The sequence below is a fragment of the Micropterus dolomieu genome, linkage group LG15, assembly GCF_021292245.1.
Source record: "Micropterus dolomieu isolate WLL.071019.BEF.003 ecotype Adirondacks linkage group LG15, ASM2129224v1, whole genome shotgun sequence".
Lineage (NCBI taxonomy): Eukaryota > Metazoa > Chordata > Actinopteri > Centrarchiformes > Centrarchidae > Micropterus > Micropterus dolomieu.
Window position 1 is genome coordinate 21,396,705 of NC_060164.1, and position 27,462 is coordinate 21,424,166.

The 27,462-nt window shown below is 40.4% G+C and overlaps 2 protein-coding genes and 1 long non-coding RNA gene across 4 annotated transcripts; 1 reads left to right on the forward strand and 2 right to left on the reverse strand.

Moving 5' to 3' along the window:
- Positions 1 to 401: 401 nt before the first annotated feature.
- ppp4r3b (protein phosphatase 4, regulatory subunit 3B) lies at positions 402 to 14,756 on the reverse strand. 2 transcript variants are annotated; one of them, XM_046071315.1, is made up of 16 exons: positions 14,297 to 14,756; positions 13,641 to 13,696; positions 13,050 to 13,148; positions 12,253 to 12,876; positions 11,025 to 11,102; positions 10,572 to 10,688; positions 10,300 to 10,416; positions 8,437 to 8,568; positions 8,145 to 8,247; positions 8,004 to 8,045; positions 5,895 to 6,053; positions 5,472 to 5,641; positions 5,218 to 5,357; positions 3,311 to 3,459; positions 3,073 to 3,227; positions 402 to 2,565 (listed from the first exon to the last, which is right to left on the reverse strand). In XM_046071315.1, the coding sequence occupies exons 1-16, from the start codon at positions 14,436 to 14,438 to the stop codon at positions 2,461 to 2,463; spliced, it is 2,388 nt and encodes a 795-aa protein (XP_045927271.1). In that variant the 5' UTR covers positions 14,439 to 14,756; the 3' UTR covers positions 402 to 2,460. The 2 variants fall into 2 exon arrangements, with proteins under 2 accessions (XP_045927271.1, XP_045927272.1); XM_046071316.1 differs by having other exon boundaries at positions 3,073 to 3,212; positions 14,297 to 14,753.
- Positions 13,722 to 17,899, forward strand: LOC123984425. Its single transcript, XR_006828442.1, has 2 exons — positions 13,722 to 14,864; positions 17,496 to 17,899. It is a non-coding gene; the product is annotated as an uncharacterized LOC123984425 (long non-coding RNA).
- On the reverse strand, positions 14,931 to 26,035 carry LOC123984423 (polyribonucleotide nucleotidyltransferase 1, mitochondrial). Its single transcript, XM_046071317.1, has 28 exons — positions 25,803 to 26,035; positions 25,427 to 25,487; positions 24,460 to 24,534; positions 24,093 to 24,198; positions 23,921 to 23,970; positions 23,720 to 23,783; positions 23,587 to 23,634; positions 23,333 to 23,446; positions 22,970 to 23,156; positions 21,629 to 21,680; positions 21,354 to 21,411; positions 21,098 to 21,194; positions 20,894 to 20,996; positions 20,640 to 20,710; positions 20,372 to 20,408; positions 20,206 to 20,272; positions 20,016 to 20,105; positions 19,823 to 19,876; positions 19,380 to 19,489; positions 19,153 to 19,224; positions 18,244 to 18,307; positions 18,055 to 18,138; positions 17,749 to 17,832; positions 17,508 to 17,614; positions 17,310 to 17,365; positions 17,066 to 17,144; positions 16,907 to 16,954; positions 14,931 to 16,815 (listed from the first exon to the last, which is right to left on the reverse strand). The coding sequence occupies exons 1-28, from the start codon at positions 25,919 to 25,921 to the stop codon at positions 16,660 to 16,662; spliced, it is 2,313 nt and encodes a 770-aa protein (XP_045927273.1). The 5' UTR covers positions 25,922 to 26,035; the 3' UTR covers positions 14,931 to 16,659.
- Between the last annotated feature and the right edge of the window lie 1,427 nt (positions 26,036 to 27,462).

Sequence of the window (27,462 nt, forward strand, 5' to 3'; positions counted from 1 at the left end):
TCAGTACATAGTAGCCGGTCTCAAACTATTCTGATTTAATCTGGAAAAAGGGCTTTTGTTTGGATTCATTACCTTGTGTTCTTATTTGTATTTGCAGCACTTTGAGTACAGAACAACCTGCATGAGTCACTTCCTGATACAAAAATGTCAGGACACACTATATTTGTTGTTAAATTTCTTAGAGTAAGAAAAATAGAGCGACTATTTCAAGAAATTGCAGAACCCTAATATTTCCACAAATAGTATTCAGTTATGATTCCACTCAGTAATATCCAATATCAGAAATTGCTTGAGTGTAGTTTTGATTTGATCAAATACAACCACCTGGACTCAAAGGAGTAGATCAATAAGAAATTTTTTAGCTCCAATTGCCAAATCAGTAAAAAAGCTAGATTCACAAGTTCAATGTCAGGGTCACATTTAATTTCAAAACTTATCAAATAAATTCATACAAATGTTAAGAATGGATAGTGGTAGTAAATGCACTTGGTACAAATTCATCAAGGGAGAGCAAAAACAGTCATGTTTTGGGGCGACGCTTACAGAGGAGGAAAGACACACCGCTGCTCATGTACTGGTGAAATCCTGAAAAGCAATCTTTACTTGAGCTCGACCCTGCTGTTCGTAGTTTAACTCAGACAAAAGTCTGTAATCTAGCATTTTGAGTCCCTTCACCTGCCTCTCGAGTTTTCTTGCGGTGAGACCAGAAGAGAAGATGCAACACGAGAAATGTTTCAATCAGACACTGAAATATCTAAAAAGAAAAAGTTTCCCTTCAACTTGTTTTTTTTATGAACAGGTTCAAAGAAAACTTAACATTAGACGTAGACTGTGGAACAAAGGTGACTTCTGACCCGGATCAACTGGTGCTGAACATTCTGGACCTTCAAACTGGGATTAGAGGCCCCCCCAGGCACCTCAAGCCCCTTATAACTCACTAGAATCCTCCTCCATTCAGCAATAACTGTGAGACGTTTCACCAGCCAGCCGTGTTAGAGTGCACAGACACGGTGGGTGGCTTTTTGTTTCTGATGCAAACTGAATTCTGAACCTGAGATCTGTCTGAGAGAAGGGTGCTGAGAGTTGAGCCTCCTGAAGCGCACTAAATCTACTCTAAGCACACCAACAGCTCAGGTTTGTCACCAAAGACTGGGATATGTGTGCGTCACAAAGCCACTAAATTCTTAAATCCACTAAAATACAAAACTCCAGACATCCTCAAAATGTTGGCTGCAAAAATGACTTTACTGCAGTTTTAATACGTTATTTTTAAAACCAGCATTTGCAACTTCTCTGCATTTTACATTGAATCAAATGAACTGGACTGAAAGGGTGAACAGCGACCCCACCTTTTGTGCAACAACAACAAAAATACACACAGGTAGGTAGGCATCTCTCTCCCCTTTGAAAATCAGATCTGGGGCAAATGATTAAAAATAAGAAAGAAAAAAAAACATTTGTACAGTACTTTTTAACAAAGTCATGAAATACAGGATTTCTGGCTAACGCAGTCCTGTGTGTGAGACGTGTCTGAGTGTGTGTGTTTTGTGTGCCTCGGCCAAACTGACGCCATGGCTTTTGAAGGTTTGAGTCCTGCTCCTCTGGGTCTAAGCCTCATTACTGTTGAGTTTTAATCCTGGTACATTTTGTCATTTGTCACCTCCCTAGTCTCAACATTTTGTTTAATTCTTCTGTTGTGTGGATCCCTCTATCCCCGACAAAAGTGAACAGTTCTGTGGCAGGGCGGCACACACTACTTCAGCCAGTCAAGCTTTCTATATCTATGACGGCTAGTCCTGCTAGCCTGACTGGCCTGCGGAGCAGTTCATTCACTGGCTGGTTGTGTTCTGGCTTCCTCTGTCTCTGGAGCTCACTGGTTTCAGGTTTGAGAAGGATGGAAGGGAAAGTTCAAATGAGCTCAGGTGAGGGTTCCTGTGTGGTTGCTCTAGTACCGCCACTTCCTTGCTAAGCAACAGAGCAGAGTTGGGAACCGCCTTGGCACTTTTATTTCCACCACAGCCTCTCTAATCGGTAGGTAGGATGGATGGATGAGGAGAAGAAAGATGTTCAGAAGGAGGTCAGAACTGGGAGAGCATGAGAGTGTTATGAGATGAGTTTGCAGAGAGTCAATGAGTTTCTCCTCGGGAGAAAGAAAGGAGATTTTGGGATCTCCTAGAGGAGGCTGTTGGTAAAAGGAAGAGGTAAAAATCAAAGGACTGATGGAACAGACTGATCAGTCTTCCTATCCAAAAGAGAAGCTCTCCATCTCCTTCCACTCAGGGAGAAAAGAGCAGCAGAGATCAGGAGGGACTGAGTGAGGTGGGAGCTCGTCTTTGCCCGTCTCCTCAGTGAGACTGACAAGTGGCACAGGCAGGCCAAGGACCAATGAGACGACCAGAGGAGGGAGGATGGGAGGGACTCCGTGTCCATCGACCACGACCAAACAGAGGACAATTAGCCTTAAGAGCTCAGACGGGGCCGCTTCCTTGGAGATTGCTCTTCCTCCTCATCTTCTTCCTCTTCATCCTCATCGTCAGGGTAGTCCACCAAACCAACCAGAGCGGTCTAAGAGACACAGGAAGACAAACAACAAAAAATTAAAGTGAAAGCCGTTTGTCCATCATGATCAGTTTTCATTTCTCTATGAGGAAGAAATGGAAAGGTTTGATGCTTGTTTATCACGATCCTTCTCTGTTTGCTTTTATTTGACAGCCTGTGTAGAGAAAGGAGGGATATGACTCGCAGCAAAGGTCCTACCTTAACCATTAGGCTACTGGGAGCTCCTTTCAACATGTTGTAAGCATTAGAGTCAGTGAAATTTTGGACAGTATAAAACATGATTACCATGACGAATAACATGATAGAGAGAAAATCAGGTCTTTGTGGTATGAAGTGTGTACTTCTGTCTGCAGTGTTGAAGGACAGCATTCAAACGAGATAACACTAGAAACATGATGTGGAACAAAATAAGACTGCATTTCAGTCGTCACAGTCCTCAAAACATAAACACCACAAAATAACCGGATTAAAACAAGGTGATCCATGATTAGGATCTGAACTTCACAGCATTACCTTTACGACCGGTGTGGCAGGAAGAGCAACTGTTTTGACAGAGGAAGTTGAACTGTTGTTTGGAGTGACGGCTGCAGAGGCAGGTGGGATTACAGCAGCTTTCCCATTATTGTTGGCACCATTAGCTCCGTTGGCAGCTCCTGCAGTAACAGAGACTGTAAATATCAAATTTACAGGGCTCTTGCAATCTGTGGAAACAAAGTTTTAAGGAAGATACAGTTATATCAGGGCAACTTACCTTTTTTGGCTTCCATGTACTTGCCGTAACTGTCAGAGAAGTCATCCTCCATCCGGCTCTTCTCCACAGCCTCACCATCATCATCGTCGTCATCGTCATTGAACCACAACTCCTCATCCTCATCCAACGACCGTGCATCTCTGCGATATCTACAGGGGAAGTACAGTTATTAAGTACAGTTATCTTCAGAAATAAATCCTTGATGCATGAGAGAGCAGTGGGAACTGGGAATTAAAAAAACAACAACAGGTATGACATCTCTTTAGACTACAGGTGTGCACTCAGTGTGTAGATCTCAGGTGTGTCTGGGGCACGTGGGAGGGAACAGGTGTGCAGGGCAGGCAGTGTGTATGCATGAGAGTGTTGGAGGGAAGGGGAGAATGTTTTCTTTGTATAGATGTATGCAACATATGGGGTGGGGGAAAAAAAGTGATTCACTTAAGAATTGCGATTCTCATCTTCTAAGAATTATTTTGTCTAGGTGTGGTTTCTTCTCGCTGCTGGCAACTTTGACTTGCCATGTGTCCCTTCAGGCTTCTGTAAAACACAGTTGCAGCATGCAGTGTGGCTGCCTATTGGCTAGTCAGTTGCAGCTAACGTTAGCTCTCGGACAGAGCCCACAATTAGCACTTGCAAGTTAAAAAACTACACTGGCGAATAATAAGAGGTCAGCTGCCAATAGTTGGTTGCTTAATTATACTTATTTTACTTCAAACTGCTCACCGCAACACATAAGTTGACTGACCACTTTTACATCCACTCTGCATGTGTCATGACATGTAATGTATGACCGTCAATAGGGACTTTTTATTTCTCTGTGACAGCAAACACCATACTTTCAGTTACCATTATGCCACACAAAAGCCACATTACAGCTGACTAAAGTAACTTAACTAAAATGAAAAGCAGCTAATCTTCACATCTGTGAAGCAGGAACCATGAAATGTTTTTACATGAAAAACTACTATTGTCAAAATAGCTGATCCCCAGTAATATTGCTCCCCAAGCAAAATTAAAGTACTGTAGTACACTTCAAATGCTCACACCATGCCATCGTTTGCTACACTGCCTGTCTTAGCACACAGCAGACTGGAGTAGATCCAGAAATTAGCGCACCTATCTAATGCATTAAGAATCAATTTGGAAATGAATCGTGACCCCAAGGATTGAAAGATACTGAAAGATTCACACCCCTAATGCGATATCGTTAGTGTTTGTATAGTTTAGTCTCAGTTTGGTTTAAAATGCATAAAATAATGTAATGGTATTATAATATTGTCGATGCTTCAATGGGCGGAGCCTGATTCAAGTGTCAATCTCACAGTCGAAGCTTCTCAGTGAAACAAGGATCATACCATTTGGCTATATGGGGGTGCTCAACGTCTGATTTTACATAGAACTACCAGTTTTCTCCCATTAAGTTTATAAACAAGCCTGTTACAATATATATTTCAACGTTTATCGCTGTAAATAAATATGTAAAAAGAATAAAATTTCAATAAATATTTTTGAAGTGCGTGAATAAATCCAAAATTGTAACCCTAACCCTAGGTCGTCAGTGCGGATGTGTAGGCGTAGTGTGTATGTGTGCAGTGGCAGTGGAGGAACGCTTGCTGAAGAGACGGAGCTCCAGCTTCACATGTTGTGCCAAGTTGTCCGCATCTCGTATTGTGTCTAACTTTACTGGCTCATAACATATCGGGTATTGAATTGATCAGTAGATGCTCCAGGTCAAGATGAGACATCATTTCTATGAATGTCAGTTTTTTAACCATGACAAAGGACACACTGTGGCCTGCAACAGACTAGGTAAACTTTGCTTTTAGCATAGCTGAATGCAGTTTGCTGTCGTAAGGCATATGGTAAAAAAGGATGATCTGACCTTTGTGTCCAATGAGTCTACTGACCTGTTGAGTCTCTGACTCTGTCTGTCTTTTTCCTGCTCGTACCGGCCTTTCAGGCCCTTGAAAGTCTGGACGTACTCAATGGATTCAAGTGCTTTATAGAAGTTATCCACAATGTGAGCTATGAGAGACTTGATGTCCTCCTGGAAAGAGAAGGCATAGTGGAAAAATCACAAACAACCTACTTACAGTGTCACACGCATACACCGAATACTAATGAACACTTAATAAAAGCTTTGTTTAGTTTGTCTACACACCACTTTAATGAACTCAAAGAGCTCTATGATGGCTGAGTTGAGGAGGTTATATCGAGTGCCGTTGTCCAGCAGGGCATTAATGACAGGCTCAAACAGGTTGCCTTTGATGATGTAGCGGTTGTAGTACTCATCCTTCAGACCAATGATTCTGCGCATGAAACGCAGGGCACCTTGGACAAAAATAAACAATAACTTAATTACAGTAATAGCACAAATAAAGTCGTTTACTTTTGCGTGTGTTGTTGGTGTGAGCTTGGATGCATACAGCAGATCCCCAACTCGGGTATGGTACAAACCCCGTGACTGTATACTTGGTAAAAGTTCATTCATAAAAGTAGGATCACCATTGACAGAACATTGAAAGAAAGAAAAGCAAATCAGCAGAAAGGTGTGTGTGAACCATTTGTGAATGTGGGGACTTACAAAGAGCAAGGAAGGTGTGTTTTGAGTTCATTAGCACCAGCACTCTCCTGAGCAGGTCTTTGTTCATAATGTAGGTCTTGATGTGATAGGTGTGGTGCTCCACACAGAAGGTCAGAAGCTCCAGGATAAGTGCCAGCAGCTGAGCTGTCTGGAAGTTGTCTACACAAAAAAACAAAGCTACTTTCACACCAGGACTTCACAAATACAGGTGCTGGTCAAAAAGTTGATTTATTTCAGTAATTCCATTCAAAAATGAACCTTGGATATTATATTCATTCATTCCTTCCACACAGACTGATATATTTCGAATGTTAATTTCATTTAATTGTGATGATTAAAACTGACAACTAATGAAAATCCCAAATTCAGTATCTCCAAAAATTAGAATATTACTTAAGACCAATACAATAAAAGGATTTTTAGAAATATTGGCTAACTGAAAAGTATGAACATGAAAAGTATGAGCATGAACAGCACTCAGTACTTAGTTGGGGCTCCTTTTGCCTGAATTACTGCAGCGTGGCATGGAGTCGACCAGTCTGTGGCACTGCTCAGGTGTTATAAGAGCCCAGGTTGCTCTGATAGTGGCCTTCAGCTCATTGTTGGGTCTGGCGTATCGCATCTTCCTCTTCACAATACCCCATAGATTTTCTATAGGGTTAAAGTCAGGTGAGTTTGCTGGCCAATTAAGAACAGGGATACCATGGTCCTTAAACCAGGTACTGGTAGTTTTGGCACTGTGTGCAGGTGCCAAGTCCTGTTGGAAAATGAAATCTGCATCTCCATAAAGTTGGTCAGCAGCAGGAAGCATGAAGTGCTCTAAAACTTCCTGGTAGACGGCTGCGTTGACCTTGAAAACACAGTGGACCAACACCAGCAGATGACATGGCACCCCAAACCATCACTGACTGTGGAAACTTTACACTAGACTTCAAGCAACGTTGATTCTGTGCCTCTCCTCTCTTCCTCCAGACTCTGGGACCTTGATTTCCAAAGGAAATGCAAAGTTTACTTTCATCAGAGAACATAAGTTTGGACCACTCAGCAGCAGTCCAGTCCTTTTTGTCTTTAGCCCAGGCGAGACGCTTCTGACGCCGTGTCTTGTTCAAGAGTGGCTTGACACAAGGAATGCGACAGCTGAAACCCATGTCTTGCATACGTCTGTGCGTGGTGGGTCTTGAAGCACTGACTCCAGCTGCAGTCCACTCTTTGTGAATCTCCCCCACATTTTTGAATGGGTTTTGTTTCACAATCCTCTCCAGGGTGTGGTTATCCCTATTGCTTGTACACTTTTTTCTACCATATTTTCCTTCCCTTTGCCTCTCTATTAATGTGCTTGGACACAGAGCTCTGAACAGCCAGCCTCTTTAGCAATGACCTTTTGTGTCTTGCCCTCCTTGTGCAAGGTGTCAATGGTTGTCTTATGGACAGCTGTCAAGTCAGCAGTCTTCCCCATGATTGTGTAGCCTACAGAACTAGACTGAGAGACCATTTAAAGGCCTTTGCAGGTGTTTTGAGTTAATTAGCTGATTAGATTGTGGCACCAGGTGTCTTCAATATTGAACCTTTTCACAATATTCTAATTTTCTGAGATACTGATTTTGGGGTTTTCATTAGTTGTCAGTTATAATCATCAAAATTAAAAGGAACGAACACTTGAAATATATCAGTCTGTGTGGAATGAATGTATAAATTATACAAGTTTCACTTTTTGAATGGAATTACTGAAATAAATCAACATTTTGATGATATTCTAATTATATGACCAGCACCTGTATACAACATTTCCAAAAGGGGCATGAAGCTGCACCTTACAGTCCTGCCATTTTCCAAAACACATTATTAAATTTAAAGCAAGTGTGCAATCCAAGAATATAAAATTATATTGTTGACAAAACATTGTTTATAGTAACTCTTCATCATATAAGGTAGTAAAACACAGCCAATGCATCATTTAAGCCATTATGAGGAGGTAGTGGTAAGTTATTTCACCCTTTTCTGGTGGGTGCAGGAAAATAAATGTGTGACTAAAACGAACTGAGGGTCTGACGTGCACAAGTTTTTGACTTTGGCTGGCTAATGGTTGATGTTAAGTTACTGGACACCCACCTGGACAGACCGGGTTGATCTTAGCTGATCCCTCCTGCAGATCTGAAAGGCCATGACACAGAACAATCAGTCAAATCTTTATTTATCTAACAGTCTGAATCACCCCAGTGCAGTTATGTGAGGCATCTGTCCTCAGCTCACCTTTTGAGTTTTTGTCATGTGCAGTATTGGCCAGCAGAGGAGCAGTTAGGACATGCATGCAGTACTTGTAGAAGAAACTCAGAAATTCTGTCTTCTCAGTTTTCTAAAAAGGAAGACGATAACAAGAAGCTTTGATAAGTGCTGTTGATGTTTTAGTGTTGGACAAAGCAAACAGGGGTTTGTAATTTAGTTTGCAAGTTAGATTTAAGTTAGACAAATGATCCTGGCCATCAATACAGAATTTTATAGCTGATCTCCATTAAAATTCTTGTTTTGTGTTTGTTCTGCTTACATTGGTGGAAGCCAGCATGTTCTCGGGGTCGATGAGCGTCCTGAGCAGACCCATCAGCTGGACAGCCCCTCCTAACTCTGGGTCAGAGTCACAAATCATCTGCTTGATCACAACATTTATCAGCAGAACATCCTGTAAACAAAAGAAAGCACACACACGCAGCGAAAGATACAGTCAAAATCATGCAGTTTCAGTCTAATAGTGTATTCAGATTAAAAGGGGAATTCAACAAAAACTCTGCATGACACAGGAAAGCACCCCTAATCCTACTGGAACAGTGATAGACCTATTGATCGGCATCAAGGCCAGTATAACAAATACTAAGTTATTGGGAGCACTGCTATAACAGGGTACCCCCAGGATTCTCCAAATTAAATTTTTAAGACCTTTTTAAATACCACCTGGGACGAAATTTAATGCCAACTTCACTTGTTGTATAATGGAAAATCTGTATGAATTTTAAGCTCGAGAAAATTATTTACAAAGTATCTGAATTAAATAAGACATTTTATTCATATTTAATACAATATACTTTTTGGGGTGTGTTTGTACTTTGATAACATAAAATGAATCAAGGACGTCACTTTGTGTTGAGAAGTGGTGGGGACATAAAGGTTCAGGTTAGGGGTGTGACGATACACTTAGCTGACATGCAGGATTCACAATATTGGGTTCACAGGAACAAGAGAAGAAGATATTTTAATGAAATATTCAATGCGGAAATATATAAATGGGGGGTCTGTGGGTCCTCCCCTAGAAAACTTTGAGCATTAAACACTTAATTTCCTGCATCCTGGAGACATTTTCTGCACCAATTTATGGTAGAATTGTCTTTATTTATATATAGTCAAACATAAAATTCAGGTGACGATTCAAACAGAACACTTCTCAAAGCATTTTCATTGGGGTTTTTTTTAACATTTCTTGTTGCAAGCCATTTTCCATAACATATTTACAAATGCTTTTATTGCACTAAGAACTCTTATGGTGTGAAACCAAAAATACTAAATAAATGGTGCAGTTTGAGTTATAGCCTAATATGCCTTTGTAAAAGCCAATTGCTTCAGTGATTATTCATCCTGTTGTTTTTGCATCTAAAGGCTGCTTGAAATACAGTAGTATTGACTTGAAAGCAGCGGGGATAAGGAGTTGGGCTCCGGTTTGTTTTTTCCTCTTCCCGGTTATCGGCGCATTTGGATGATGTAACTTTAATGCACATTAAACTGCATGTTAGCAAACACTGACGTAAAGCTAAACACTGACATAAAGCTTAAACAGTAATGTTACCTGTACTGCTGTATAACATCCAAGTCACACCAAACAGAGTAATTTGTAATGTCACACAGACAAAAAGGGTTTATTTATGACGTTACGCCATTTATTTAATCCTACAAAAAGACAAGACAAAATTTAAGACCTTTGTAAATGGAATTTAATACTTTGTTAATCAAATTTAATATTTTTAAAGTCCTTATTTTTAGAATATGAAATTTAAGACTTTAATACTTTTAAGACCCCACGGGCACCCTGTCTAAGAGCCTTTAGTGCTTCTTGCCATGTTCAGTTATTTGTGCATATAAATTGTGTTTAAAACTGATGCAGCACAGAGTTATAAAAGTGCTATGAGGGAAACACTAACGGTATGTTTGCAGTACACAACATTTCATACAAGTATCAACCAACCTGAGCACGGTACATAATTCAAATATTCTGTTCACTTATTTGTCACAACAATACTGTGCTACATGGAACCTTTTTTGTTTTTTTTGTTTTTTTTTTATGTAGAATTTTATAAATTCAATATTGGACTGAACCAAACCAAAGTGCAAGCATGCTTGTTGACAGGGTTGTGTAGCTGCTTACGTCATCTGTTTGCTGTGGTTCCTGCATGACAAACTCCCTGACCATGGAGGGGCTGAATTCCACCAGGTAAGAGAAGATGTCTGTAGCTGCTGCCCTCACCTGCAGGTCATCCATTCCCTGAACAGGAGAAAAATAGTTAAGCTGAAGACCAAAACAGAGAGAATTCTATACAAACAAAATACTCCCCCAATTGACCATTCATAGGCAAAGAAAATATGGAGTATGTTCAACCAAATAACAACATTCACACCCAAATTATGCCTAGAACATACCATGACTATTTCAAGAGCAGGCAAAATGCCTAGATTTGCCAGCGTTTTGAAGAAAGCGTCTCTGTTTTGTGGCTGCAACGTTTGTGAAAAAGCACAGAATTCTTTGACAAAGTTCACCTGAGGAATAGAGGAGGACAAACAGATGTAATGGCTGATCGGCATTTGACACATTAAAGGCAATATTTAAAGGTCACTCAAAAATACTATCCACAAACATAGTTTCATTTGTGATATTGTGCAGCAGTGGGAAAATAATTTTCTGGTTCAGTCTCAAACTGTAATTTTCTCCATTTCAGGATGTAAACTTTTTTCCAAAGTTGAATAAATGAAAACTGCATGGGAGAACAGAATTAATCATTTCCAGACATTACAATAGTGCCCATCCTTTGGTTTCTACATTTTCCCACAAAAAACAACAAACTGGCCTGGAGAATTGACAAGTCTTGGACTTACAAGTTCTCTTCTTTTACTGTCCTCTGTGGCTTCATCTGTGAGCTGTGCAAAGACCTCTGTTAGGAACTTCTCATCCTCCTGTGGCACAGGAAACAGTGTTTAGAATCAAGACACTGAACAAATAAAAAGTGAAAATACAAAGAGGAAAAAAGGGAGGATGGCAAAAATTAATCTAGGACAGTTTGCATTCAGATTTTGCAGCAACAAGAACCAAAAAAACACTGAGAGAAACCCATGATTATTAGAGAGTCACTTCTTTTCACATTAGCCCTGAAATACAATAATATATAATAATGCTGAACGCTTAAATATGAAATGATTGGCCTGTAAAGTACTGAATCATGAAAATGATTATATGGTACAAATTATTTACAATTAACACACAGCTCACATAAGCTCCATATTGAAGTCTACTGACGAGCCAAACAATGGACATTTAACTCATTCACTGAATTTTCAAAACCGTTTCAAAAACTGTTTATTATCTTATATTTTTAATGGGTCAGTCGTCACATTACAAAACTTGATACACAGACACATCTTTAACTTGTGGAAAGTTTCCAGAGTGTCCATATACATTGGGATAAACTGGAAGGCAATCCAGGCACAATGTAAGAGGGACGGAAATATTAAAAAGCATTTATTATAGTGGCAAAATCATTAACAAAGCTAACATGCTTCAACAACTTATATTATGGAGTGCCTGGATTGTCTTCCAGTTTATATTGTTGTTTCCCCATTTTACAAGACCACCTGACACATGTTTGATCTACGATTGAATAAACAGAGTTATCCCCTTTCCCTGGCCACGTGCATTGTTTGATTACAACATGTACAGGTAGATTATCACAACACATTATAGATTCAAATTACTGCAATAAGTCTTACTTAGATACATAGATAAATCGAACTTCCACACGATTAAACATTTTACATTTCCCTTAAGAAATTATTACATTTAATGATGGAAATTCAGTTATTCATTGATAATCAAGTATGAGCCATGTTACTGTCTAGAACCACAGGGAGGACAGGTTCTCTTGTGATTGTCAAACTAACTTCTGTCAGTTGCAACTGATTGTAGATTTGGGAAAACACATGCAGAAATGTTCCACGGCAGCTTCTTCAGCTGGCAAGTAAATTTGGTATGGAATGCCCCATTAGACAAATACACGATGATATTCACGGCCTTAAAGAGTAATACAAGTTACCTGGTTTGGATCCTTACCTGCAACATACTGACAATCTCCACCTTGTTGAAGAAGATGAAGGAGTTGAGTGTGGACAGGAAGTTCTCCTCAAAGAGAGATGGTGTGGGCAGGATGATGTCCTGGATGTACTGCACCCGGTATGTCTGGTGGATCTTCTGCCGCAGCTCAGAGTCTGTGATAGGGATCACCTCCTTAAACTTTGCTGTCTTGGTCAAGAATTCCCGGTGCCGTTTAGGCTGAACCAGCGCTGGGTCATACTCAAGGCAGCCCACTACATCCATGATACAGTCGTCAGAGAACATCACCTCAAAGAGGGCAGCTTTATTGAGGAACAAGACACCACGGACAATCTCATAGAGGTGATGTAGGCCTTCCCTGTTGTCCAGGTCCTCACAGACTCTAAAGAGACCCAGGAGTTTCTTGATGTAGCCCTCGCTCATCAGGGCCAGGGCGAGTTTTTCCCTCCGGATGGGTGAAGACAGGACAGAGGTAACCAGGTCAGCGATCTCCTCCAGCCGACTTAGCTCGCAGGCAGGGAGCTCCACCAGGTGGCTTGTCTCTGGAATCTCCTCAAAGCGCTCCTCCTCCGACTCATCAATGGGGTCCTGGGTGATGTCCAGGGTAGGGTCCTTGCCTTGAACCTGAGCAATAAACAGTTGGAAGATATGAAGTGAAGAATTAAACTAGAAGTGTCAACGTACTGCATCTTGCTTTTTGTGGTAGTGTCAGTAAAAGGTCTCACTACTGTTTGAGTACTGCCCAGTAAAGAAACCTTTTAAAACAATGCACAAAATTTAGTAGAACTGGACCATACCTGACAGATCTTTTCCCAGATCTCATCACAACCAGCCTTTTCCTGGAAACTAAGGGCAAGGTCATAATTATCTGCTTCCGACCAAACAATCAGCGTATCCTGGAAGAAGGAGAGAGAAACATCAAACTGTACACAAAGAACTGCTTATCATATTAGCAGGACACACTCAAAATGGTTGCAACCTCACATATTAGTTTAACGCATACAAGCAGTTTCATGGCTGTAAATGTATAAACCTGGAAACAAGTCCTTTAAAATTATGAATGAGGTCACTTTGCTACAATATGCAAGGGAAACATTTGGCTCAAATCTATTCTAACCAAATTTCTGTAACAAAATTGTTTATGTATTTTCATATGTATTCACTAATGATGTGACCTGCTTATTACTGGTTTCCAGGTTTACAATCAGATCAGATTCTGATTCCCACTGTCTGCATTGCATCACTGTAGCAGCAATTGTCCAGCAACAAGTCTGAATGTTGAAATTACTAAAATGTAATACTCTGATTTTGACATACAGTGAATTTGAATCTAAGAGGCAACGTGTGAGAAGATGTAGCTGATCCAGACTCAGATGATCTATTCTTACCTGCTGTTTCTGATATGCAGTATTCGGGCTTATCTTCGACTCCAATAGAAGTGATCCTAAAACACAAAGACCTGGGTAACTTTTCACTTTCTAGCTAGTGCGAATGAACAACAACAAAGACTGCCAAATGACAACTTTGATAACCAGTTCTTGAAGATTAAGGCCAATTATTCTGCCTGGTAGAGAGCATTTAACGTCAAATAATAGACAATGTGTAATGCTGAGTAAAACAATGTTGCAACAACACAAAGTGAAAGCTAACAGCGGAGTTTATAACATACCGCTAGCCTTATCCAGTGCTTAGTTTTTTTATGATCTGTACATGAACACACAATCGTTTACTATCCTGAGCAATAACGAGTTTGTACGTTTAAGACTAGACTTTGAAGGCCCCCATGCTACTGAGATCACGTCGCCTGCTAAACCAACGAGCTTGCTAGCACCAGCTATTCAATAAATTATTGCCGTTTGTCTACAGGGAGTGCTGTTGTTGTTCAGTGGCTCCAAATAGTGCAGCAAATGTAAAGCAGCAAGCCCAATAAATTAAGCAAGTATACATACTGGCCAATGAAAGCATTCTGTGCGAACAACCAGGGGTTAGCATGCTAATGCTAGCCAACGTAACGTCAATGCGGCTATGCTAACCGGGAACTTACCGTCTGATTCGGCCCGAACTAATAATGATATTCCCTTCAGCCGTTCAACAAAGGTAGACGAAACGTGTCCGGTACCCCGATCGTCCCACTGCCTGTCTTCATTCAGCGTATATACTTTCACTCGCCGCCGAGTGTCCGACATGGTTAACCGAGTCGGAGCTAGCAGGCTAGCTGGCTGCTAACAAGCTATCACCTCACCCCGTCTGGTGTTTTCCTACCCTCGACCTGTTAACTTTGTTTCCACCCGCATGTTATAAAACATGCACGTCTAAGTGAAGTTCACAATGGCGACAAAGTGTATCGGTAGCTATTTCATAAACATATTACGTTCCCGATGTGAAACAACTAAAGTGGAGGCCCAAAACCGAGAAGTAAAATTTACTGAGAACACAACAACTCTAACGGCCTCCTTGCTAACGTCCACAGACCGCCATCTTGTAATCCGATCTTGTGTTCTTTTTCTTCTTCGACGTCAATCAAGCGCTAACTGCCGCGGGGTCTCCTCCTCCGAGCGACACCATCCAATGGCAATGACCGCAGCACCACAACTACAACGCGCCACCTAGAGGTAAGAAATGTAACAGCAACAGCAGGTACCTGCAGATGACATGAGGTAGACATGACGATAACTGCCTTTTCTTTCAGATGGTTTTAATTAATAACCATTAAAATACGGTACTATATTAACTACATAGTTTAAACAAATTATGTGCTTGCCCATCAGACTAATAAGCCAAAGAGACACACACACACACACACACACAGTTTATTGGTACCGTTACAGATATTGAGCATCCTAAATGCCCTCCAGCCAAGAACGAAACACCAGTACACACTGTACTTTCCCTGCCCAAAGGGGTCCGTTTCTGGACAGTGCAAATGACTCTTTCTGTTCTGTTGTATTATTCAGAAAACAGTTTCCAGTTCACAACATATGCTATTTGGAAAAGCGTATACATTAACAGATTGTCTCAATGTTTACCCCATGGAGATGACATTAATTTGGCGCATATTTAGGTTAGGGTGTTGGGAGTTTTGAATGTAACCACAAATTCTGCCAGAGGCCTGAATAATTAAATTCTTATTTATGTAAACAATTCCAACCAAATCCAGGCAGTGTGTGACACAGCAATGGGTATTTCCCGAGCCTCAGGGCTGTACATCTCATGGGTGTAGGAAATCTCACCACCAGATTATTTAGGAGCCCTGAAACCTTAACCCTGCACCTATCAAGCTGTTGATATGTTTTTATGTCAAGCATGTTGTCTTCATGGGTATTACAATTGGTGATGAGGTCCTTGTGTACGTCCCCATTTGAACCAGCAACAAAGACGGCCTTTTATTTTTAACATAGGTGAAACAACAACAACTAGCTGTGCGCCAGGGTGGGTGGGTTGAAGATGGCTTAAAGCTTAAAATAGTTTGGATCACTGCCTGGTCACTGGTTGGTATAAAGTAGCTCCAGCCGTCAGATCGGGTAATATTCTTTTTTGAATCATTTCATGTCTTTAATTACAAATTTTTCATTCAACACATTATCCATTTTATTGTATAGCATTTTTACTTCCTCCTATTGTGCAACCTGGCTTTTGTAGTCTAAAACCCTGATTTTGCTTTAACTATGTTTTTTATCATTTCGATTGGTTATATTGACCTTTTTCTCTACTAAGAGTACAATTTGTGGCATTCTGTTGTTGGCTTTTTTTGTACATCTGGTATCTGAATGTTGGGCTAGATCAGAGTCTGGTTCCTTATATGTGCATGGTATTTCTTTACTGGAAATGGTTGTGAATTTCAACACCACAAAGCAACCACTTATTTACAGATGACTCACACATACTGTAAATGCAACACAACATTAAGGGAATATTACAAAAACAATTTTCTTTGTCCATATCTTGATCCTGGCAGCTTGGAGGATACACTGCCACAGTGGACACCAAATATGGAAGTTCCATACCAGAAGAGGCAGTATGATGACATTTGAATAAGAAACACTTTGTTAGATTGCACTGTTTGTTAGGTAAAACCGCTAGGTGACTGTGTTGGAGGAAACTTAAAGCAAATCCTCTTACTGCCTGATTCTGTCAAAGCTACTCCAGGTGGAAAAACAAGACACCATGAAAGGGGATATTTAAAAATGAAACATGTAGAATTTTCTAACACATGTCTCCTGTTCATCATAATCCAAATGTTCTTCTCAGTTTGTGCACATTCATTGAAGCACAGTTCACCCCAGTGCTCCAGTTGAATCACATCCATATCCACAACCTCTTTATGTACAGCACTGGTCCAGTTTGTGACAAGATCTGATGCTTGGTTTGGTAGGACTATTCTGTAACACAATCTAGTCTGTTGGTGTGTCACAAATCGGTGCTGGTCGTGTGGCTGTTGCTTGAAACCATGGAGATGCTCTGTTTCTCACTTAGTGTCTTAACAACAGTTGCAGCAGGAGACTGGAGCACCTTCCGTGAAAGTCTCATTCTCCCATCTGTTGGGTCCCGTCCAAAGTACTTGACCTGTTAGCATAAGTCCAGTCAGAGAAAATGAGCCCACAATGTAAACACAGCAGGATAATTTTGACTATACAGTCTTTAGTTATTGACATACCTGTATCTGCTGTCCCACCTCTAAACCCAAGGCACTTGGATGTTTGATCTGAAAGAGGAAAATGCAAAAGAAACTACCTGTAAGTGGTGATGTAATTCTCAAACACTCATAGAAACATGGACACACAGGAAAACAGCATGCAGAGGCAAATTTACTGACCCGTTTGTGGTCTAGTTGTGAGTTGTGCAGCAGGACAGCACTCATGTTGGGATAAAGTTTCACCATCACACCAATGTCCCTGAAGCAGAGCATGAAAAAGGCTTCAGAATCTGTTTGAATGCTGAAAGGGGCTGCTAGCTTGATTTCACAGTGTGATTTTCTTGACTGTGCTTGTTTAAACTGAGTGCTAATGACTGGTATCAAACACTGTTTGACAGTAAACATCGCAATGTATTATTATTACCTTATCTCAGTGATGGTGGCAGTGTAGATAGCACCAAACTCCAGCTGCTGTTCTTGCTGCAACACGAAACAGAAATACACATATGTTCATGCACTTACCGTACATGTACAGCCATGAATTTACATGCAAACAGCCTCATGTTCCGATCAATGTCAGACTCATTCATGTTCTGCTTTTTTAAAACAGGTGAAGACTCACGTCATCTTTGCAGATGTCACTGATGAAGTCTTGGGCTTCATTCATGGCTCCTGGTGTTGGTGCGAACACAGAGAAAGTCTCCTCGTCCACCTGACTTATTGTCACACCTTCAGAAGAGAAACCAAAACTCCAGTTTCAAAATTCTGTTAAAAAGTCTGTATTGTGAAAAAACAAACTTCATTGACAAAGCTGTTGGTTTCCTGAGTCAGTTAAAATATGAATTTTAGATTACACACGTTACCTGTTTGAGCTTGTAGCCTGCGAAGGTTATAGCCGCCTGGACCAACAAAGCGTGCTCGTCTGGAAACAGGCACCCGGACATTTTCTGAGGACAGAATGAAACTCACAAACATCAGTTATCAATACACAATAAAAAAAGGTATCTAGCTCCACTAGTCTTACAGATAGTCACAAATTATATCAGAAAACTTTTCACACCATTGTCGGACTTAATGCTCCTTTTAAGCTTCTGAGACACATGTTCAACTCTAACCAAGCACGTCCCCCTTCCTTGAAAATATATTTTAAGTTCTAACACCAAACTTACCCACAACAGGTCCATTCTCCTTCCTAGTCTCTCTGGGTTTTGCTATACATTTGTTCATGATGCCCAAGATTTCCTTCTTTGCCACTGGGACATAATAATATTGAAAGAAAGGCCATCAAACCACAACAAATATGTACAGACTTTATTCTTTAGTGTAAAATGTTCAGTTCCACTGCCAGTTGAGCTTACCTGTGGCCTGCTGGATAGCCTCCATGACCAGCTTCAGAGGCAAACCTGGGATCTTCACATCAGCCTGGAGGTTAAATAAAGTTTTGTAAAATATGCGACAATGTAGTCTAAAGCTGATGATACACGGGGCAACTTTTTGAGCAATGTTGCAGGGCAATCTTGCTGGTGGCAAGTCCGACTATGTTTTGAACGGATAGTGGCGGTGCGGGGAGGTTGGGTGAGTGATGGGGGAAGGAGATTACAGTAGTAATCTTTACTCATTACCATTGACGGCAACGTTGCCCTGCACGATTGCTCTAAAAGTTGCTCTGTGTATCATCAGCTTAAGGCTCTTTGTCCCTTTGACGACCATCCATTCAAATGTAAATGCTCCGTATTTTTATAGCTTCTTTCTAGTCTTTTCATACACTGAGCCTAAGTGCTAAGTGCTCAAACAGAAACTAACATTCACACACTGGCGGAACAGCCGCCAGGGGCAATTCGGGGTTCAGTATCTTGCCCAAGGACACTCTGACATGCAGCCTGGAGGAGCAGAGGATTGAACCGCCAACCTTTCCCGATTGATGGGCAACCCGCTCTACCTCCTGAGGCACATCCGCCTCAGTGGTTCTTTTTCTAAACAAGATCCTGTTTGGCTGGCTGTAACAATGATTCAACACAGTGTAGCAGTATCTTATAATACAAATTAAACTTTATGTATTCATGAATAGAAAATCTTAAATTGAAGTCTGCCCTGGTCTCTTCTTTAATGTTTCACACATCGTCTTAATTTATATTTAAACACTGAAAATGGGCCAGGTGAAATAATACTTTTCAGGTAGATTTATTTTGTTTTCCTTCCCTTTTCTCCTCCAGAGTGAGCCTAAAAATATATTTTAGACACTTGCTATAAGTTATCAGACACAGTACCTGTAAAGCAGTGATGCCCTTGTTTGTTCCTGCCAATTTGAAGTCCATGTCTCCAAGGTAATCCTCTATCCCCTGTTTAGAAAATAATAGTTCACATTCAACATCCACTATAGTTAACTAGGGACATTAACTATTCCTTTTTGGGGATTTGTATTGCTTAACTAAACGTTCACTTCCATTTGGTAGTGATAAATGGTTACAACCAGCTACAGTTGTACTGTCTGTACCAGAATATCAGTTAGTAATCTGTAGTCTTGGATTTCAGCAGGCTTCTCTGGGTTGGCCTTGGAGATGAGGCCAACTGCAACACCTGCCACAGCGGAAGAGATGGGCACACCTGTGAGACACAGATTTGGACATATTATGCATATTACCACACAACTGCACTTAACTAAATGTGAATGCAAACACTGGTGCAAATCACATCTAGATATTTTATCATATGTATCCATCTTTAAATAATGGGGTTACTCTTTGAAATTGAAACTAAAAAAAGTCTCTATGGCCGAACATATTACGTACACATACTTTTCATACAACCTAATTTTAAATCCTAGATAGAATTGACTGTTTTATTGGGTTATCTGAGTAAAAATAATACATTTGAACAATTCTACTATAGGCATTATCAACAGTAAAAGAGCTATTTCAGGCATTCCCACTCTGGTACCTGCATCCATCAGCGCAAGGCTGCCTCCACATGCTGAAGCCATTGAAGAGGATCCTGAGAGGCGATAAAGAGATGGAAATATAGAGTAAAGAAAATAAAGACTCTGAGACATCCTGACAAACAATGAACACATTTCCTGGAGGACTGCATTGTTTTCAAACCTTAAAAAAAAAAACTGTATCACCACACTCACCGTTTGATTCAAGCACCTCAGCAGTGACCCTGATAGTGAAAGGGAAGTCTTTAGGAATGACTGGTCTCAGAGCTTTCTCAGCCAGGGCCCCTGGGAGTACACAAACACACAAACATGAACAAATACTTGCACATCCACACAGTCTTTGGTGGTCATTAATGGACACTGAATACAAGTAAATCACACAAACCATGTCCAAGCTCTCTCCTATTGATGCCTCCCATTTTTCCAATCTCATTTGTTGCATATGGAGGGAACTGAAATTAAATGCAAGGTTGATTTTAAATTCACAGGATACAGAATCACACATCTAATAATATATGTGAATTTAAAAATGAAATCAAGATTTCACTCACTTCATAGTGAAGCATGAAGTTTTTGTCTTTAATGCCACTGCAAAAAGAAAATGAAATAAGAGACCGGAGAGAGAGATTTATTTTAGACAGTGTGAATAATTTAGGCTGCCACTCAGGAGAATACACTACGTGAAATGGCATTCAGATATAGACAGGAAAGTACTAAAAATGTGGAGAATGGACCAACACTATGTGAAGTGTCCTGATGAAGTAAACAGTATTAATGTGTGGTTTCATGTGTGAATACCAGTAGTCATGATAATTTTACCTCAAAGCTGTGGTGATAATATCTGCTTTGACACTGGATTCCAGGGAATCAAATGTGACACTGCTCAGCACCTACAGCAAAAGGAAGAGGATAAGAACTGAGCATTCTCTGTTGAAAGAGTGGACCTAATTGGTCAGCCTCCTCCTGCTATTGTAATCATTGTCAAACCTTTACTATTGTGCAGAACACATCAGTTCTTTTACAAAACACACCTTTCAAATGAAGGTTCTGTGGCCCTCCTGTGCTGTACCTACCTGTGTTTGTCCTCTCTGGAACAGAGCTGAGCCATGCAGTGGTTTAAAGAGGTCGACATCGCAAGAAATGTTCCTTAAAGCAGTCAACTCCCTCCCATCACATCTACAACACGCAAAATCAAAAACGTTTTTGCCTCAATTATAAAGGCTCTTCATGTGTCATGTGAAAATACATTCATTTTGCCATGGTGCCATGGTGTTTACCTCTTGTACTCATTAAGCACTAAATTGCGAAAGATTTCTTTGCACACAGTGTTGAAGGATTCAATGACTTCAAAGTGCTCAGCCTGTGGGAATTTTTCTACACATGGAAGACATCAAGTGACACTGTTTAGCTAACAGACAGGCTCAACTGAATTGAAACGTAATAAATATAAATATATTATTGTGAAGGCGGTTGCAACAATATTTGAAACACTTAACTTAAAATTCTTTCCAAGCAATACTGAAGCTGATCTACCTTTAAGGTCCTCTTCAGTTTCTAGTCGAACTTTGTTGATAGCTTCATCTCTTGAAATCTACGGTAAGATTATTACTGTTATTGATCAAGAAATAAGTTAATCTTCTAAAAAACATAAACATTGTCATATCACTGAGAAGAGAAACACCTGTGATTTAAAATGCTTTAATATACATATTCATTATAATGGGTTCAAAATGGCCATGCCAGGTGGTAAGAGAGGGCTAACACACAGAGATAACTTTGAGTCAACAGCAACAGACGTCCGACTTTACCTTATCGTGAGTGTAATCAGTGAAAACCGCATAGATCTTCTCAGAAGCTAATCTGTAAGGAAGAAAAGGTAAAAACAAGTCATTACTAACATCTAAAACGACATTATTCCTATTTCTGTCTCTTACTATTGAGAAATCAAGCTCAGATACTGCTTCATCAAGTTTGTAAGTACACTGAACAAAATTATAAACACTTTTGTTTTTGCCCCCACTCATCATGAGCTAAACTCAAAGATCCAAGACTTTCTCTAAGTGAACAAAAGGCCTGTTTCTCTCAAATATTGTTCACAAATCTGTCAAAATCTGGGTCAGTGAGCACTTCTCCTTTGCTGAGATAATCCATCCACCTCACAGTTGTGGCATATCAAGATGCTGATCCGACGGCATGGGTATTGCGCAGGTGCGCCTTCCGCTGGCCACAATAAAAGGCCAATCAAAAATGTGCAGTTCCATCACACAGCACAATGCCACAGATGTCGCAAGTTTTGAGGGAGCGTGCAATTGGCATGCTGACTGCAGGAATGTCCCCCAGATCTGTTGCCCATGAATTGAATGTTCATTTCTCTACCATAAGCCGTCTCTAAAGGTGTTTCAGAGAATTTGGCAGTACATCCAACCGGCATCACAACCGCAGACCACATGTAACGACACCAGCCCAGGACCTCCACATCCAGCATCTTCACCTCCAAGATCATCTGAGACCAGCCACCCGGACAGCTGCTGAAACAATCGATTTGAAAACCAAAGAATTTCTGCACTGTCAAGAACCGTCTCAGGGAAGTTCATCTGCATGCTCTTCGTCCTCATCAGGGTCTCGACCTGACTGCAACTTCACACAGCCATTGAAGAGGAGTGGACCAACGTTCCACAGGCCACAATCAACAACCTGATCAACTCTATGCAAAGGAGATGTGTTGCACTGCGCGAGGCAAATGGTGGTCACACCAGATACTGACACATTTTTAAGTGGCCTTTTATTGTGGCCAGTCTAAGGCACACCAGTGAAATACCCATGATGTCTGATCAGCATCTTGATATGCCACACCTCTGAGGTGGATGGATCTTTAAGTTCAGCTCATGATGAATGGGGGCTAAAACAGAAGTGTTGCGTTTATAATTTTGTTCAGTGTTTTATAGGTAAACCCATTTCTGAATAATGCAAGCCTTTGTCTAATTTACAGACAATTTCATTCAGTAAAAATAATCCTTGAAAGTGATTTTGTTTTATTCTGGAAATTAAATCTAAATACATAAACTCTCCTTGTATTGCATGTAAGCAAACTTCACTTGTCACCTAAATCACTCTTAAACTACAGAAAACTGTTTCATCTCTGGTCTTACTGCCGAACATTTTCCACCATGTCAGTCGGGGCTGAGAAGACCTTGACTGGGGTGCGCTTGGTGACCTTCTGTTCTCGCGCCAGCTGCTGGATGGCGTGTATGATCTGCTGGGTGTGTTTGACTCCCACCTTCACTGCATGGCAAAAGTCCTGCTGCAGCACGTTCTCAGCTGACGCCTCAATCATCACTGGTGGACAGAGAGACGCATTAAAGAAGTGTTGTATGATGCTACCACTTTGCTACTGCTTTATAAGCAGCTGTTAGTTTATATCACTATGAAATGGTTCATGTATAAGTCAAAGTGTTTTCAGTAAATAATCAACTGACCTTCTGCTGGGAGTTTTACAGTGTTTGTCAACGTACCCACTTGACTGCTGGGGGCCCCAGCCACAATGAGGTTAAGACTGCTGGAAGCCATCTCTGCCCTAGTGGGGTTAATCACCAACTCTCCATCTACCATGCCAACACGCACAGCACCTGGAAAAACACACGAGCAGTCCCGAGCTAGATTAAAACGAGTGTACAGTAATATATTCCAGGAATTGAAATTGAATAGAGGAGTTAAAACTAGGATTTAATAAGGGTGTGAATAGGCCTTAATCTGTTGTGTTCCTCACCTATGGGTCCATGCCAGGGGATGTCAGACAGGGCCAGAGCAGCTGAAGCTGGAATGAAAGAAATTATTGTTTTAGCAAAGGATATGAAAAACTCTGCTCTGTGGAAAACATGAATAGCTGAAATATAACTCACCTGCATTAATAGCCAGCACATCTGGATCATTGACACCATCAACTGCCAGCAGGTTACAAAGAACCTTCAGGAGACATTGACATAACCGCACACATACACATAAGAAATCGGTGTCAGAAACACATTAATATCATCTTTGTTCAAAAAGCAAAAGAGGGCAAACTTATTACCCCATAACAGTGAGAACCCCTTTAAACTGACCTGAGTATCATAAAAGTAACCTGGAGGGAACAGTGGTCTAATAGACCTGTCTGAGCAACAGAAACATGAGGAACTGTCAGTCAAATCACTCGAGTTAAAGGCATTCACAGTCAGTACACACCGCCTACATCAAAGTTATACATATAAACAAGACACATTCTTATCATCTCACCTATGAGCCTGCTGGTGAGTATCTCATTGTCGGTGGTGCCCAGCTCCCGCCTCAAATAGTTAGTGGGGATTCGACCGGCAGCAGCCGCTTTCTGTCTGTAGTCAACCTGTCAATCAAAATGAATGTTCATTCACTAGACAACCCAGAAACATGTTACCCCAATGCACTACTGTACTGAGGTCATCTGACTCCTAAGGTCATCTTTTTAGAGTCACAAACGGCGGGTGATTCTATCTACTTAATGATTCATCTACCAAATACTTTTACATTATATATAGATATAACAAGACAAAACAAGAAAAATCCTGAATGAGTGCGATAAACTACACAATCACAGTCTAAAAACAAAGAAAGTTAGAGAACATACCACAAGAGGCATAAACTGAGATGGAGAAGGTTTGGTTTTGCTCACAGCAGTCACCATCACAGAGGTCTCTCCCAGCTTCAGAAAGAAACAGAAATGGAACGGGTTACCAAAAAGACAAATAAAAGCATTATACATAGCATCAAACATCTGGGAGCGCCCAGTTTAGTCCTACAGCACACTTTTCTTTTATGAAAAGGTTTTCGTCACTATATTTTTAGCGATGAAAAGCCACACTACACACCACAAAACTTTAATTTACACAAGCTCTATTGCACTAGCGTTGGATTACCAACTGGAAAAAGCTGGCTAACTGCACAAGGTCCCATAGGCCATATGTGTCCATATCATGTGTCAACTGGTTTGTGTTCTTTTGATTAACTGGGCAGTTGTTTAGCAATATACACATCTGTATCGTTACCCCTCTTATCAACCTGTTTTTAGATGTGCTCCAAAAAAGAGTCAGTAGTCATTTTTGTCAAAGGCTCCCTGGTGGGTTAATCTAGCCATTTTTTACACAAGCCTTATGAATGTTAACAAAAATAAATAAAAACACCCTCATCGGAAAACGTCAGGATAATGTTACATCAGATAATTTGAGCAAATACATTTCCTAATCTGCCGACACATATTTTGCACTGAGTCAAGTCAAGCCAAGTCAGTTTTACTTCAAAGCCCAAAATCACAAATCACAGAGCTTTACAATCTGTACAACATATGATATTATCCTCTATCCCTAAGACCCGTCACATATGGGACGGCTCCATCAAAGGAGTAGGAACCTCAGGAAGAGCAATAGAGAAGGGACCATTTTTCTAGGCCCGACAGACATGCAATAGATAGTAATATTACAACATGGAAATGTTGTGGAATAAAGTAAAAACATATAGGACAAATATGGATAAGGGGGAACATTGAGCAACTTCCAGGGGCAGCCATGCACCTATTTGTTGTGACATTTTTTCTGTACCTGTACCACAGCAGCTCCATCAGCAAATCTAGCAAACCTCCCTGAAGAGATCTCAAGTTTCCTGCCAAAACAACAAGACCACAACACATGAAAATGTCTGAGATACTAAACCACTGTCATATGTACATGCAGTCACGCTACCAACGTAATTCTGTGTTCTGTAACGTTAAACCAACACATCCCAGTTGGCTGATCTGGGTCTGGTGTTGAGCTACATCAGTAAAAGTGAGGACACCAAAGCAACAGATACACTTTGACAGCGGGCGCAGAAAAGCATCATAAGTTAAAAATAAATAAATAAATAAATAAATAAATAAATAATGCCTAACTCGTTAATAGTTATTGCCGGTAAATGGAAGCTGGAATGTCAACTCACTTTTCTCCAAGGTCCACTCCAAGTCTTCGTGGGTTTGCATGGCTGCTGTAAACACTGTGGTGACATAAACGGACATGGAGGCGGGCAAACGAATGCCCCAGTCGGAGCAAATACCTCATATCTAAAGACCACGAAAACAAAACAAGAAAATTATCTGAGAACAGTCTCTTTACAGTTATGATGTGCGCGTGAGGTCTTCCATGTCAGTTCGTCACATGTACGGAATTACGTATTACAGCCGCGTCCTCTGATTGGTCCGACCGAGGTAGTGTGTAACATCGAAACTGTCCGTACCACCTGACACGCAACAATTCCGCTTTAGCTGCTTTTAAAATACGAGGAGTCTAATAGATAACACATAAGTTTATTTGTGGCGAGGGAAATTGTTAAATTATTTAAGTTGTTGGTAAAAAAGGTAACGTTACGGGATATAGGAAGAATTAACCAGATTATCTATTCTCCACGTTAAATTATCTCTTCCATTTGTCTCTGGCCCCTTTAACCATTCTTGTTAAAGATGCTTTAACAAGATGCATGCGTTGTATGTTATATGTAAGTCTTTGACTGTTAAAGTGAAATATTTGTCATTTCTTTTCGAGGATAAAAATGGCTGTGTCACGGCTCATACCTTGTTTCTCAAAGAACAATTTCAGTATCTGTACAGGCAATATAACTCAATTGCCCATTTAACTCCATGTTCAGCGTGTCTCTGAAGGTTGACTGGCAGATGAGAGAAGGTAAAGCAGCCTTAAATGTGTAATTTGAAATCCTGACCGCCAGGTGTCAGGATTGCCTGTCAAAGATCATCTTTCAGTTTAGTGAGAACATCCATAAATACATTTATCAACAACCTCACTTTCATAATACAGTCATCAGCACTGATACTGTATATTTTAGATATTTTGTGTTACTAGTGTCATTATTTTGATCAACCACCTCCCACTTTTTATATGCATACATCACTGAAACATGTGCCTTTGAAATATAGTATTTTTCAATTGCTAACAAGCATTAGACAATACTGAAGCCACCTTTCCAAGACGCTTAATACAGTCTGCGTTAGGCTACCAACATGCATCTTGACCAAAACAGTTAATCTCACCTCCAAAACTCTCTCAAACCACCAAAACACTTCTTACATGTCTCAAAATAAACTCATTCAACCAAACACTGGCAACAATTCTCACTCAGAAAGCATACACTGTCACTCATTACACACTAACCTAAAAACACTAACAACAGGGAGCATTAGATATAAATGATGCATTTGTATCTTTGAAGTTTTAATGATTTTTCACATAAATTAGTATTTCATTATAGAAGACAGTTTTTGATGGGACACAATGACCACAACCTGTAATTCATGTACCAATCCCCCGAAACAAGTCTGCTAAAATACAAGCACATTTCCTGCTTTACTCTCAGACTGCAGTTCAAAACACTACACACAGTTCTCTATGCACATAGAGGTAAACATAAAAATTACTGTAAATATTGTGCTAAGATTTTCTCTGTATTTTAGTCTGGTTGCTGCAAAAATGCAGGACATTTGCCATCATTCTGTTTTGAATGTGTGTTAGCATTTGAAAAATATGCGGCAAATATATAGTTTTTTGCAGGTGGTGGAGTAGTAATGAGTTCATGGATTTTGGAGAAAGTG